At 60.6% G+C, this 15,273-nt stretch overlaps 1 protein-coding gene across 2 annotated transcripts in view; it reads right to left on the bottom strand.

Moving 5' to 3' along the window:
- PPP2R3B (protein phosphatase 2 regulatory subunit B''beta) overlaps positions 1–15,273 on the bottom strand; it is a 43,410-nt gene that overhangs the window by 14,190 nt on the left and 13,947 nt on the right. For both annotated transcript variants that reach the window (XM_032880258.1, XM_032880259.1), the window contains exon 2: positions 13,731–13,916. In XM_032880258.1, coding sequence (XP_032736149.1) covers positions 13,731–13,916 — 186 coding nt within the window. The remainder of the gene's footprint in view (positions 1–13,730; positions 13,917–15,273) is intronic.

The following is a 15,273-nucleotide window of genomic DNA, read 5'->3' as shown; positions in this document are numbered from 1 at the left end:
GGACGCGGACGCAAAAATCCCGCACGGGACGCGGACGCAAAAATCCCGCACCGGACGCGGACGCAGAAGCAGAAATCCCGCACCGGACGCGGACGCAGAAATTCCGCACGAAACACAGTGCAGCACGCTGAATCTGGCCACAAAAGAAATAGTAACTAAGAAACAACAGACCAGGAAACTGAAAACAGAGGAAAACGCCTTATTATTCAAAAAAGGTTTTTTTCAATTTTTAAAAATAATTTCTGCTCGTAGGATGGGCCTCAAACGCACCGCCCAGAGATCGAGACTCACGTGCTCCTCCACGTGAGCCCGCCAGGCACCCCAGAACGCCTGTTAGCCAAGGGTTTCCACAGAACAGCCACGACTCACAACACAGACAAGGGCGGCCCACGACGCCCGAGTGTCCGAGCTGGGACCCAGGCACGGGCAGCACCAGCCCCGTCCGTGCCCAGCCACGGAGCAGGGGCAGGAGAGACAGAGCACGGTCCGAAGGCCCAAGAGGAGGACGCCAAGCTGTCGTAAGGCACAGAGCTGGAACACGGCGCAGACCACCGGGGACTCCCAGGATGGTGCGACGGGTAACTCCCGCCACGGCGCCAGAGGCAAGCACGGTCTGTGGGAGGCAATTCTATCCGAGCGCGCCGGCCACCGTTACAAAAAGAAATCTTTGGGGAGCCTGGGTGACTCCGTGGGTTAAGCCTCTGCCTTCGGCTCCGGTCATGGTCCCAGGGTCCTGGGATTGAGCCCCCCATCGGGCTCTCTGCTAGGTGGGGAGCCGCTTCCCCTGCTCTCTCCACCTGCCTCTCTGCCTGCTTGTGATCTCTCTCTGTCAGATAAACAAAATCTTTAAAAAAAAAGAAAAGAAAAGAAAAGAAATGTCTAGCAGCTCCGTGACGTAAAGTACAAGGAAACCCGTCAAATCCGACCAGCCCCGGGGCATCTGCAGTGAGCCAACCACACAGCACATCCGGGAGACGTTGAAGACCCGGGCTGAGCCCCAGCGCCAGATCCCGTAGGAGCCGCAAATCCCAGTGCCCGCCGGAATCCCAGCCCCGCAGCGACACGCGGCACGGCGTCGGTGCAAACACAAAAGCTCACTCAGAAGCCCCACGGGGGGCAACGGTTTTGAAGGCCGACTGCAGAGTGATGTCCGCAAAGTCTCGGCGCGCGTGGCCGCGGAGGGACAGACGGACTCCGGCAGGGAACCGTGAGGAGGGAGCCTGAGCCCGTTGAGGGAGTCGCGACAAAGGCAGGCCTGCCGTTCCAGGGGACCACGCGCGCTCTCGGCGAGGGCACCGCGTGGTGGGGAACCTTCTCCCACCGGCCACGACGATCAACGCACGACGCATCCTGGCCATGAACGGGCCCGGGCCCGGGACAGACGCTCTTCTGCAGGAGGACGGGACAGACACCGCTCCTGACTTCGCGGAAGCAGACGTCCCCCCACGGAGGACACAGGACCTTCGGTCGTGAAGGGAGAGCGAGGCCGCCCTCGCTGCAGAGCCTCCCGCAGGAAGCTGCTGGGCGGACGGGAAAGCAAGCTTAGAGGCTGAGCCGAGCCCAGAGCAACGAGCACCCGCGGGCGCGGTGTTAAAGTCCGGCAGGTCGAGGAGGAACACGCAAGCGGCCCCGGAGAGCTACAGACGGGCACAGAGTGCACAGACGCCCACTGGCTGTGAAACGCGGTCAGCATCTGCGCTCACGACGGACGTGCAAACACGTGTGCACGGAAGCACCGGAACCATCCACGGAAACAAATCCACGTCCACGTGTGGGCCAGGACGCGAGAGACGGAGCTTCCGGGCACCCGGGGGACAGACCACCAGGCAGGGTCGACGCAGGAGGAGGAAGTGGTGTGGCTGCCCTGGAGATCCGCCGGGCAGGGCGGACGGAGAGCGACCACGCAGTCCCTCAGGCCACACGCCGTCCTCCAGGAGGAACCCGAGACCCGACACGCGCTCCCACAGGACGCGGCCGAGAAGGTGCGCAGCGGCCTTCCTCAGGATGTCCCCGATGCCAGCGCCCGGGCGCCCACGAGCACGGCGCTGAACAAACACGGGCAGATCCACGCCCTCTGAGGGGGGCGGTTTGGGGCCACATCGGGAATAAGCTGCGGCCATCACAACCACACGTGTCTTGGGCACAACCGACAGAGCAGCGCCCCACGCCGGTGTGAAGACTTTCAGGGTCGCTGCGCTGCGCGCAAGGACACCCGTGCCCGAGTCTTGACAGGCGAACCAGGACACCAGCCAGAGCAAGGGCTGCTGACCTGGAGCAGTGGCCGGGAGTGGGCCGAAGACAAGCCCCGGGGAGCCAGGAACACGGGGCGCCACGCTCCGGGCGGTGGTCATGCGCGTGGTCACAGCAGGCAGGACTGGCGGTGACGGCACCGTGGCCCCTCGTGGCTCCACGCTCTGGTCCCCGAGGGCGTCCACGCACACGAGGCTCTCGGCGCCGTCCCGTAAAGGGGCCCTCGAGGTCGAGCCCCAGGATGAGCCGGCGGGCCCGGGTCCCAACCATCCGACCGCTGGAAGGCTTTGGTGGTGCCCTACGCTGCCATTCAGGACGTGCGTGAGTCTCCTGAAGTGGACGGGAAACGTGACCGCTTCCACGCCAGACGCACAACAGACGAGTTGTAAAGAAGGACAAACCGCCAGGGCCGGGGAAGTGCAGCACGGTGAGTCGACCTTTCTCTCGGTTCCGCAGCACGCACAGGTCTCCTCCTTGCAGACTGCACGCTGACGCCTAAACCGTGCGTCTGTCCCCAGCGCGAGGAGGGGCGTGTCAGCGCCGATGCCCGCGTACCTCACCCTGCACACCCAGCAGGCCCGTCTCCACGCCCATGGCTCCCGCTCCCGGAACGCGGTGTAACGGGCATCGGGCGGCCCGTGGCCTCTGGGGCCGGGGTCCTCGTACACAGCATCTGCTACACCGTCGTGTGCGACGTAACAAACACCAACACTGGTCTCCGCTCCGCCTCCCGGCACAGCGAGTGTGAGACCGTCCTACTTCCGTACGGGACGGGGGTGCTCGCATCCCCTGTTCGGACACCGGGTCTTTCCCTGCGGTTCCGGACCCAGAGCTCCCGACTCCCGCGGGCTGACGGGTCCTTCTGCCGTCCTAACGAGGTGGCCCTGGGCAGCAGGAAGGCCGAGATGCCGAGACGCTGGGGACGTCCAGCCCCGTGCCACCCTCTGTGGAGGAGGTGCCTGGACACCAGGATTGTGATGCGTTGGGGCGACACGGGAAGGCCTACGTGGAAGAAAAGACGAGGGGTGCAGACTTTCCCGGTGCGGGATGCGACTGAGCACGGGAGGTGGGGGGCACCCGATTCCACTGGGACAGCAAGTCCGATGCCCGGGACCCTCCCAGCGCTCACCCCATGTGCGTCTTCCCCCGACCGTGCCCCTCTATCCTCCCCAAGGAGGGGTGTGCGAACCCCTGGGGTCTGCGGCAGTTGCTCAGTGCCGCGGTGACAACCTGGGATTGGGGACAGGCGTCAGAAATGGAGCAGCCCGGGGGCTGAGTCCCCGCCTTCCGGGGTCTCTGCCATCCCCACGAGGCAGTACGCGAACTGAACGGAGGTCAGGTGACCGTCAGGGGTGTCGGGGACCGGTCTGCATGTGGGAGCGCCCCCGACGGATGCAGGCCCCACGTCAGGGGCACACCGACAGGACAGAAAGCCTGCAGTTGACACACTCGGACCCCACGCCGCAAACCGGGGAGCCAACGGGGAGCTCAGCACTGCTCGCTCCAACCCCGACGAGGGCAGAAACACAACAGGGCAACACCGTCACACCAGCTGCGCGCGGGCTCGGGCAGCACGCGGACGGGACCCTCACCCGAGGCCGTCCTGGCCCTAAGTCCGTCTAAGCACGCTTTCCGGGACAGACGTGGCGGACTTCCCGGCCGACAGAATCAGTAAGAAAAACGTCCACAGAAGCTGCAAATTTCGGAATAGGAAACTCAACCCTAACACCCCAGCAGGCCGAGGAGAGAGGACCCATGACGCGGCGCGCGCGGGCGCTGAAGGAACGTGAGAACGCACGGCCCGTCCCTGCGCGGGAAGGTTGCAGACTGCAGGCCACGCGGCAGAAGACCGAGGTGGGCCACGACGGCCGCGTTCCGGAACCCGACGGAACACGACGATCCCGAGGGAGGCCGAAGGCACAGACTCATGCAGAGAAAGCCGGAAGCCAACGTCACGGAGCGTCACCAGGACAACCACCGCGGACGCCAGCAGCCGGTCCTTGGAGAAGACCAGAGAAATGGAGCCCTTCCTGGTCGCGCTGGTGAAGAGCCCAGAGAAGACGCACGTGGGCGCCGAGGGCCGGAGCGGCCTCACTAGAGCTCCGGAGAGCAGGACTCGTACGCCCCACGTCTGCCCGACGAGCTCAGCACCTCGGGGCCTGGGCGGACACATGGGAGACACACGCCGTCACGGCACCCGTAAGGAACCGCGGGCAGACGCAGCCCGTTAAGAGACGCACCGAATCGGGGGGGGCATGTGCTGCGGGGCGAGCCGTGAAGTGTGTCAAGCTGGCGATGCACAGACCTGCACCCCTGCGGCTGATAATACATCGTACGTTTGTAAAAAAACTTTAAAAATGTAGAAAAAAATGACACTCCGAGAAGGGAAATTACAGTTAGGAGTGGAACGTCCCCTTCCCGAAAAGACACCACCCCAAGCGCAGACGGCTTCCCTGCGGAATCCTACAGACTATCCAAGGAAACGTCCAACCTGACTCCAGAGAGGACGCTCCAGAACACGGACCGGGGAGGGGCGCTTCCGGAGCCGTTCTGAGAGCCGCCGGTCGGCCAGGGAGACGAGAGTCCTAAGAAGACACGACGGCGAACCCAGGTCTTTGGTGAGTGGCGCCGTACACCCCCAACCGGACCTCGGAGGTCAGAATCCGGAACCACGTGACGGAGGGAACGTGACTTTTGGGACAAACGGGCACCACGTTCGTGGTCGTCGACGATGAAAGAGCATCGGCACTCGGAGGAGGGCCGGGACCGCCGTCCGTGCTGGGGGGCGTCTGCAGAAGGCCGGCGCCAGCACCCGGCTGTGCGGATGGAGACGCAGAGCCCAGGCCGGGTACGTCCTCCGGCCGTGCCCACCGTCTCCGTGCACAGATCTGACCGAGCACTCGTGCCTACGGCATCTGCAACGCTGCGTGACCCAAGAGGACGTCAGTGACCCCGTCTGTCAGATGCTCGAGTGACGGAGCGGGCATGTCGTCCAACGCACGGTCACAAGGGAACGCGACACAAGACGCTCGTGACTGTCCGGGGTGAGGACAATGGGGAACGGGTGCGACGGGGAGCTCGGCCCGGGCTCCCACCAGAGGGTGCCGAGCTCTGCAGGCGCAGGTCCCGCCGATCCCGTGGAGGTCGCGCCCCAGGGCTGCGGTGTGCGCAGGTGCGCCCCTGGGACTCTATCTCGGCCCAGGGCCGAGCTGGATGAATGGGACCAGGGCCCTGAAACGAGGGACCCGGGAGCCCCCAGCCCTGGCCTCCGAGTGAGGACGCTGCGCACAGACGCCGTCCGTGACGGGGAAGAGGACTGAGCCACGCGCCTGACCGCAGACGTCCGGCCTGCAGAGGCATCAGAAAGAACGTCCGTCGTCGTGGCGTGTGTGTGACAGAACCACCCAGCCCGTGCCGGTGTCCCCGCAGCCCGAGCAGGGACACCTGTCTGCTGGGAAACAGCATCGGAGCCGTGCGGCCCGAGGCCCACGCGTGCAGCTGGCGGGAGCGCGAAACGCCGCGTGCTGTGGGAGCCACGTGTGCGGGTCCTCCGAGAACCACAGAACTCTCACGTCACCCGGTACGTCCACTCTCCGGCCAGCAACTGCACGCGCGCACACGCATGAGCGCACACACACGAGCACGCACACGTGCACACACGAGCACGCACATGTGTGCACACACGAGCACACACACACACAGAAGCACACACACGAGCACGCACACGGGCACACACACTGCCACGCACACACGAGCACACACAGAAGCACACACGTGCACAGACGAGCACATACATGTGTGCACACACGAGCACATACACACAGAAGCACACACGAGCACGCACACGGGCACACACACTGCCACGCACACACGAGCACACACAGAAGCACACACGTGCACATACGTGTGCACACACGAGCACATACACACAGAAGCACACACGAGCACGCACACGGGCACACACGTGCACACACGAGCACGCACACACGCACACACGCACCTGGAGAATTACCGCACCCAGGGACTCTCACAGACCCTGAAGCGGCACGTTCACGGGGTGTTTGTCTAGGTCGCGGACAGCAGACCCCACCCGGCGCCCATGCACAGGGGAACAGGCACAACGTGGTCCGTCCCCACACATGGGTATCTCTTGGCCGTGAAGACGAGTGCTGAGACCTGCTGCCTCCACGAGGGACCCCAAGGACAGGAAAAGTCCAGAACAGCTCAGTCCAGGCACACAGGAAGTGGACGGTGTGCCAGGACCTGGGGGAGGAAATCGAGTCTCTTGAGGGGATGAGAACGTTCTGGAGGCGGACCCGGGTAATACCTGTGAAACACTGCACGTGTCTTCAGTGTGTGTGAATCCTACTTCCACGGGGTTAAGATGCTGACGGCAGGTCTCGCACGTTTGCCGCAATAAAGAAGTATGCACCCTCTGACTCTGCTCATGAAGGACTCCGGAGGACCCGCCGCACCCACAATGCCCGAGGTCCCGCGGCAGCCTGCAGATGAGTGGGGTGGCCTGGGAAAGGGCAGAGTCTGGGCAGGTCGGAAAGGTGTGTGGTCCGGACTCTGTGCATCGTTTCCGGGGAACACATACAGCACAGATCAGGTCACACACGGGAACCACGGGCTGTGGGTCGCGGACCTGTTGCACCTCAAGGAAGCTCAGAATGGGAAGAAAGACGGACCGTGACAGACACACACGCGAAAAGCTGTTCAGCAGAACCGCGAGGGACATGAAGCTGCGATGACTTACACGCACACGCGTGGGGGGACGGCTGAACCGCACCGTGTGGAAACCGAGCGCTGGTGAGGTCACGTGAGAACCAGGGCCCTAGAGCACCGCAGGCCGGAGACGTAGACGGACGGCCACTCCGGAGAGCAGTTCCAGTTTCTTTCACAACCAGCCGCCAACCTTCCAGTCTCAGCGTTTGCCCCGACACGGGCAGACGTGCGCACGCGTCTCGCACGCGCACACACACCACGGCAGCTCTACTCACAAAACTCAACGGATACGACAAAGCGCTCACCCGCTGGGAAACACGTAAGTCACGGAGCGTGCCCACACGGGCCACCGTCGGGCACTCGGTGACTCCGCTGGGGAGGAGCAGCGCAATTATTCGGGGCGAAACACCAGACACCGAAGACGGTGCAGTGCACGGTTCCCCTCACGTGACATTCCCGCAGACGCAAAACCGCAGCACCAGACCACGTCTGAGTGTGACACGGCCAGGGAGGCGGGGATGGGACCGGCCGCAAGGACCGTCTCGCAGCGGCGACAGGGCTCCCTGCCCTGACGAGGTGGCGCGTGGGGACGCGTGTGCCAGAATTTACCACGTTGTACTCGTGACAGTGGGAATGTTGCTGTGCGCAAACTCTACGTCCACAACCAGACGAAGAAGGGGTGGGTCATTCCGGAAGCTCGGAGGAAATGACAGAATGGGAACAACGACAAGACAGGAAGACACACGAGAGCAGAATCACGAGATGAGAAAATAAAGCCGCAACCCACGGAGCCGACCTCCGAGCTCTTCGGAGAAACACCATAAATCCATCTCCGCCGTGAGCAGACAAGAAAAGCAGCAGAAGCAAATAACCCCACAAACGAAGGTCACACTCCCAGATCTGGTCCAGGTTTTAAAAAGGATCCAAGAAGAGGAACAATGTTCAAGTAACAAACGTGTAAGTTATACAAACAACCGTTCTAGAACATGAATTGATGAAAATTTACTACGGAAATTAAAACCCCAACCAGAGCCAACGTCGAGGGACGTAAAGGCCGGAAGGAGTCCAACTTTCTGCGCAGAGAACATGCACCGCGGCCTGGAGAGAACACCTACGCACACAGAACTATGCAAACGTCGCACTGAACCAGCATCGCTGAAATTCCACCAATAACGGGTCAGCAAACCCACAGAAACGGAAACCAGACAGGGCCCAGGGCACCCCTTCTCGCGCATCTGACCGCCACACTGCAGGCACGAGACCACGTTCGCTGCTCGGGCTCACGACGAGTCAGTCCCGCCATCATCCGTACGCTGACCCCGAGTGCTGAGACGGCGCCGCCTTATGGAGGGGAACCTGGGAACACGAGACAGTATGCTACGTGCATGTGTCCTGTCGCCCACTAACCCTGCTTACACAACAGTCCCGAGACACAGGGACGGGATGTGAAATGACACGCACACCCGATGTTTGGTGCACTGTCCCCATGAGGGTCCGGCAGACCCTCCCTGTGTCCCCACGAGGAACCGGCGGCCCCTCCCTATTTGAGCACATCCCCACGATGGACCTACGCCCCCCCCCCCGCATCCCCAGGATGAAACAACGGCCCCTCCCTGTGTCCACACATCCCCAAGAGGGGCCCACAGCTCCTCTCTGTGTCCGTCCGCAGGTCCCCATGACGGACCCGCGGCCCCTCCGTGGGGGAGGGTGAATGCAGACTGTGGCTCTCCCCACAGCTCAGGGCTACGCATCTGCAGGAAGACAGGGGCACTAACCCCAAAGCCCTGGCTGTGCAAAGTACAGGGAATCCTGCCAGTCCCCACGCTAACATGTTCGTGTTTTAATTCCCGCGGCACAGACGCGTGAGGGAACCACAGGAGTCACTGTAGCTCCTTGAGTCCGTGTGCTATGAACAGGACGCGTAAAAAAGCCTATCAGTTCTTTGAAAGTCTGTGAAGGACCCGGCACCGTGCGTGTTACCTGGGTCCAGCAGACGGCACGGTGCGTGGCTGTGTGTGCCCACCTCCCACCAGTCCCGCCACCGTAAGAAAGTAAGTTGGCTCTGCAAGCGCTCTCCGGGCTGCATCACGTGCCGGGCCACCCTGGGTCTCCTGGACGCTTCAGTGGAAATGTGAAAATCTGCTTCTTACCACCAAAACCAGCTTCTTCCCCAGCCAATGGGCCAAGCGATTTCAGCTCTGGGAAAGCCCACGGTCTCGGACGGACGTGCGCACAGGTAACAGATGCGGCAGCCGGAGATCGGGCAGCTTTGCTGGCCGAGTTCTGGAAGAAACATGACATGGTGCGTGCGGGATCCGTGGGAACCTGAACGGCCGCAGAGCAATGCCGACCGCGGGAACCCTGCTGTTGGCGCAGGGCAAGGAGCCGCGCGCGTGGAGCCGGAGGACGTCGGCGAGGGCCAATGATCGACTCAGACGGGGCTGTGAGGGAAACTCGGGCTCGTCCCAGGGGACGTGATGCCAGAAACAAGCTTCACGGAAGGGAACTCTCTGAGACATTTCACAACGTCGAGAGCACAAAGGGTACAAGGTCGGAAGCGAGCCAGACTCGGGAGCAGGACAAGAGCCAGGCACAGAAGAGGGGCTCACGCTACCGTACACCAGGCGACACAGGGACGAGCCCCACTCAAGCATCATTTGCTAAAGTTTTACAAAGAAGTACGACACCAGCTTTCAGAATTTCTAACATTTTAACTGACAGTGCAACCAAAATTGGTCTATTTTTCCCATTTCCCCATGCGTTTATAGGAAACTATAGGAAAGTTTCTAATGTCTTGACAAACATGTTTTAAAAGTTCCAGAACATTTGTGACTTCCCCCGGATCACACAGACCTGCGTGGCTTCGGCTTGCATGGTCAGTAGCGTTTACAGTCCATGCTATGGTACAACGCGAGGACCGCCTGGACAGACACGGCATGAGCGCCACGATACCATGTTCACTGAGAACATACCCACGTGTAGGACAGCGTGCTACTTTCTCCTCAGCAAAGCATGAAATTAGTTATGTATGTACATTTCCATATTATGTAAGCATCTCGTGACCTATGTTTATGTCCATGCGTGTGCTCGTACTGAAAAACAAAACAGTAAAACAGTAAACCAAAACTGCGACCATTCCTTCTGGGCAGAGGAAAAGAACACAGGGAAACAGGCACAGAATGTGTACTTCTCTGAATATGTCTGATTTTTGGTTTGGCCTTGGAACCATGCATGTTTTTACACACTTATAAAACAACACTTAAAAAAAACTTTATGAGCCCAAGTCACGAAGGAAGAGAACATTTCTGAACTCTTGCTCTAAGACAAGTATTACTCTAACATCAAAAGCAGACAAAGGAGTCACAAAACTGCAATCAGTGCTTTTTATGAATACGAACAGAGCCAAAATCATCAACAAAATCCGGGCAAACAGAATCCAGGAACATAGAAAAACGACTATGCACCTGGGCCACACGGGACGTATTCCAGGAATGCAAGGTTGGTTTAATGCTGGGACGAGCGGCTCGCAGGATACACTGTATCCGTAGAAGGAACCACCAAAGCCGACCGTGCAGATGCAGAAAAAGCTGGGACCAATCCAACATCCTTTCCAAGTAAACACTCAGCACACAAGCAGTGCCAAGAGACGTCCTCAGCCTGACAAAGCTGCTGTGAAAACCTCACAGCTCCATCACGTTTCGTGGTGGAGGAGCGGACACCTTCCCCGGAAGAGTGGCAGTGACACAGGATACCCCACGCTCCCACTTCTCTGCAGCGCCGCGCGGGAGGTCTCCCACAGCAGGCCGGCATGGGGCCGAAACAGCAGACACACACACCGGGAAGGAAGAAGCCCACCGTTCCTGCTTGCCGGTTCCTACTCTATGGAACGTTAACGGATCCACCAAGCGACGTTACAACACATACGTGAGTTCATGAGGACACGGGACACGAGAGGAACACATAATAGTCAACTGCATTTTTACACACTTGCAACAAACAACCTGAACATCAAGTTTAGGAAACCATCCCACCGGTAAACCACCCAAAAGAATAAAAAGCTCTGAACACATTCAACAAAAGGCGTGCAAAGCACACTTAGAACCACAGAGCGCTTCTGAAAGGAAAAGTGTAATCACAAGGAGAGAAGCGTCTGGACGTGGATCAGAAGACAGAACATGAAGGCGGCAGCGGTCTGCGAACTCATGTACAGACCAACATGACCCTTATCAGGGGAGCTGCTGGCCTCTCTGTAGAAACCAACGAGCTGACCCTAGAAATCACACGGCGTGGCAAGGAGCCCCAGGGAGCCCCGGCCGTCCTGAACAAGAACAAAGTCGGAGGAGCTACACTTCCCTGTCTGAAAACTTAGTACCAAGCAACAGTGACGAGGACGGTATTGTCGTGGCCGAAAAACGGAGATACGGGTCTATGCGGCAGAGAGAGAACCCAGCGATAAACCCTCACTTCCCGATCTGCTCATTTCCCACGAGGGAGACCAGTCCACGTGGAAAGACAAACCCTCTGCAGACATGGGGCCGGGACGCCTTGATCTGCACACGGAGAACACCAAGTTGTGCCCCAACGTCGCTCCTGACAAACGCCAACTTGAAACAAACCCAAGACATACGCCTAAGAGGTGGCACTAGACAACCCGCAGGAAAAGAACGACTAAATCTTCGTGACCTTAGATTTGGTGCGGATTTCTCCAACAGGACCCCAAAAGCACAAGAAACAAATGTAAAAGTAGGTAAAATGAAGCATGTCACAATGAAAACCTAAATGCCACCCAAGCGTGTACAATGACCCAACCACTGGGAGGAAACGGGTGCACCATGGATCTAGTCACAGACTTGTGTCGACGACACACAAACCACACTTAGAATTCAGCAACGGCACGACAACCTACTCAGAAAGGGGCAAAGGATGGGAACAGACGCTTGTGCAGAGATGTACACACGGCCAACAAGCTCGTGAAGACACACGCACAATCGTCAGTCGGCAAGAAAACCACACATCGATCCCAGAAGGAGACACCAGTGCCCACGCACCGGCGTCAGCATCTCTCATCCCAGAAGGGGACACAGCGCAACCTCTTTCACTGCCGGTGGGCACGGAAACGGGGCGGCTGTTTGCAGACACGCAAGTGGTCCCACAAGCAGCTGCACCGCACTTCCGCATGACCCTGCATGAGCACTGCCGGCTGCGCACCCAAGAGAAAGGTCACGTGTGCACAAGACACCTCTGGGTGCATGTTTGCAGCAGCCGACACCACAGAAACATCCACGAACAGTCGACGGGGAAAACAGCGCACGTCAGAGCAAAGGAAGACGCGCACACGCCTGCCCACATGCAGCGCACTCGGAAAACGTGCTCCACGCAGGGAGCCCCACTCGGGAAACTGTGTGTACGCGATGCCCAAAACGGGCAGATGCACGGACACGGGAAGCAGGAGGGAGGGAGGCAGGCGACCGTCTCGGAGGGAAGCCTGTGTCCTAAAGCAAAGCATGGGGACGACTGCACAGCTCTGTGAGGACGCGAACACCCCTGAGCGCTGTGCTTTAACAGGCTGGCTCGCGTGGTGCGTGAACTCTGTCTCAGCGACCGCGAGACAGACAGAAAGGCCAACCCCAAACACGGGAAGCAAAAGGTCCACGAAGCTATTTAGCAGCTGGAGGAGAAGGTTCCCGCGCGGCGCACGCACCAGGGTCCCCGGCGGCTAAACGGGAGGACGGTCCCGCGCGGCGCACGCACCAGGCTACCCAGCGGCCAGAGAGGACGTCGTTCCCGCACCGCATGTGCACAGGCTACCCAGCGGCCATAGAGAACGTTCTCACGCTGCACACAACACACGGAGCGGTGGCTTCCAGATCTCCGAGACAAACCCCACGAGACAAGGGCACAGGACAGGGACAGGGAAAGAGAAAGCAGGAGACACGCTGGCCACACAGGACATGAACAGGGGACACGCACAGCCCCTGGGGAACACTGTACGCTGAGCTGACAACCACCTTCTCCTGCAGCGTGACCACCACGGGCCCCACGGGCAGGCCAAGTCACAACCCAGGACGCGCCCAGGTGCAGCTGGTGGCCACTCGGAGAGGAGGATGGGCTGGGCCACCAGGAACCCTCGCGTGCCGCCACGAGCTCCAGCCGCTGGGCTGCCACTGAGCCAACCTGGGCTCCGTGATTGGGGAGGGTGAGGCGTCCCCCGTTCCTGCAAGCGCAGTGCGGTGGCCGTGGGCAGCGAGAGGCGGGTCCAGAACACAGCACTCGTGGGGGGACGCAAGAGTGACTGGGGAGGACGCCCCTGGCAGGACGGCACAGAGAAACTGCACGGGCCACGTCCCACGAGCACGCATCAACACGGACACTCCAGGGACGCATCAACACGGACACTCTGGGGACACGCTGTCCGGGCGAGACCGCAGCGCGACACAGCATGGCGGCTGAGCTGAGAGTCACACGCCGCACAGAGCACACACGGACTGGGCTGCGTGTTCACGTGCTCCAGAGAAACGGCTCCTCGCCCGGGACAGGCACGGGGCCACGTGGGTGCACGGGAAGGCCTGGGTTCAGCCTCTGGGGACACTCCCTGGAAGACGCAGGCATTAACACTCGCTGACCCGGACCATGACCCGGGACGTGCGTCCTTTAGGATGGAGGACCAACGTTCCCACAGAACCCTACTGGTGCTTCAGAATGGAAGCAAGTAGCAACCAGAGCAGCCAAGCTGCACACACGTGGGGGCCCACCTTGGCCACTCGGCCCATGTCCTCCATCGTGGCTCTCTCGTGCGGAAACTGCGCGAAGGTCCGTTCGATCTTGGTGATGATGGCATCGATGTTCACCGTGTCCTTGGGACGGCCTCTGGGAAAGTAGAACGTGGGAATGTTTTGGCTCGTGGCGGGTGGCAGGGGCTCCTCCTTCTTCGTCTGAACCTACGACGGAAAACAGACGGCACCGGCATGAGAACCTGTGAGCCTCCACGTCTTCGCACTCACGCATAGTTAGCAGGGGTGGAAAGTAATCGCGCCGAGCAGCACATCGGACCCGAATTTGGACACACGACTGCCGACGATGCTCGCAGCAGGTCACACAACCCTCTAGTGGGCGCCCCATCCACCGTGGGCCCCATGCCGCACAGCCTCCTCCAGTCCTGCCTTGGGTGTGGCCCCTCAGGACAGGGACTGGGGACGCCCAGACTGACGGACGGGCTGGCACACGTGCTTGTGGAGAACCTGCCGGGAGTCCTCCTGGGGGTCAGGACCAGACAGATGGCCACTAACGGGCATGTGAGTGCATGCAGGAGCGGCTGAGCTCACGTGTGCAGCGTACACAGGGAGTCACCTGTTTCCACGGTACCCGACACGGAGCGGGACACACCCACCACGCCAACCCGCGGGCGCCTCGCAGAGAGAACCTGGCCCACAGCCATGTCCTCGCCACAGAGGACAGCACGCAAGCCACAGCTTACGGTTCCCCTGCTTCCCGGTCGTGGCCCAGCATACAGTCCGGTCCCCGTGCTACCCGGTTGCAGTCCATGACATTCCACGTGCTCCCCAGTCATGGCCCAGGATACAGTCCGGTCACCGTGCTCCCCGGTCGCAGTCCACAACGGTCACTGTGCTCCCCAGTCATGACCCAGCACACAGTCCACTCCTCGTGCTCCCCAGTCGCAGTCCATGACAGTCCTCATGCTCCCCAGTCATGACCCAGCATATAGCCCAGACCCCATGCTCCCCAGTCGCAGTCCATGACAGTCCTCATGCTCCCCAGTCATGGTTCAGCACACAGTCCGGTCCCCGTGCTCGCAGGTCATAGTCCACGACAGTCCCTGTGCTCCCAGGTCACAGCCCAGCACACAGTCCCTGTGCTTCCCGGTTACACCTCAGAGACAGTCTTCTGTTACCCTCAGTCACACACCAGGGTCTGTCCCCGCTGTCCTCGGTCCCACGTCAGGACGGACCTGGATCCCCTCAGTCACACATCAGGGACCGTCCTGTGTCTTCTTCAATCACACGTCAGGTCCGTCATCAGCTCATTCCCTGCACTCCTCAGGGCTCAGAGCCGCCCCCCCAACGAATGCACGTCTTCACGAGACGCGTCCTCTGTTCAGACACCGTGGGAGCCGGCAGAGTCAGACACGGCAGTGTCCAGCTTCCACGGCCGTCGACCTCCGTACGGAGAGCTAGTGGATGCAGCCCCGCACGGAGAGATGCTAACCAGGGGGAGCTCAGGGCAGCGCGGTGGGGGAGGGGAGGAGGGAAGGGGACAGAGGAAGGGGGGAGGGGAGGA

Source organism: Lontra canadensis, unplaced genomic scaffold (genome assembly GCF_010015895.1).
Source record: "Lontra canadensis isolate GAN:19392208 unplaced genomic scaffold, GSC_riverotter_1.0 scaffold68, whole genome shotgun sequence".
In the NCBI taxonomy this organism is placed as follows: Eukaryota; Metazoa; Chordata; class Mammalia; order Carnivora; family Mustelidae; genus Lontra; species Lontra canadensis.
Note: the sequence above shows the minus strand (reverse complement) of the source record. Positions and strands in the feature narration are given on the sequence as shown.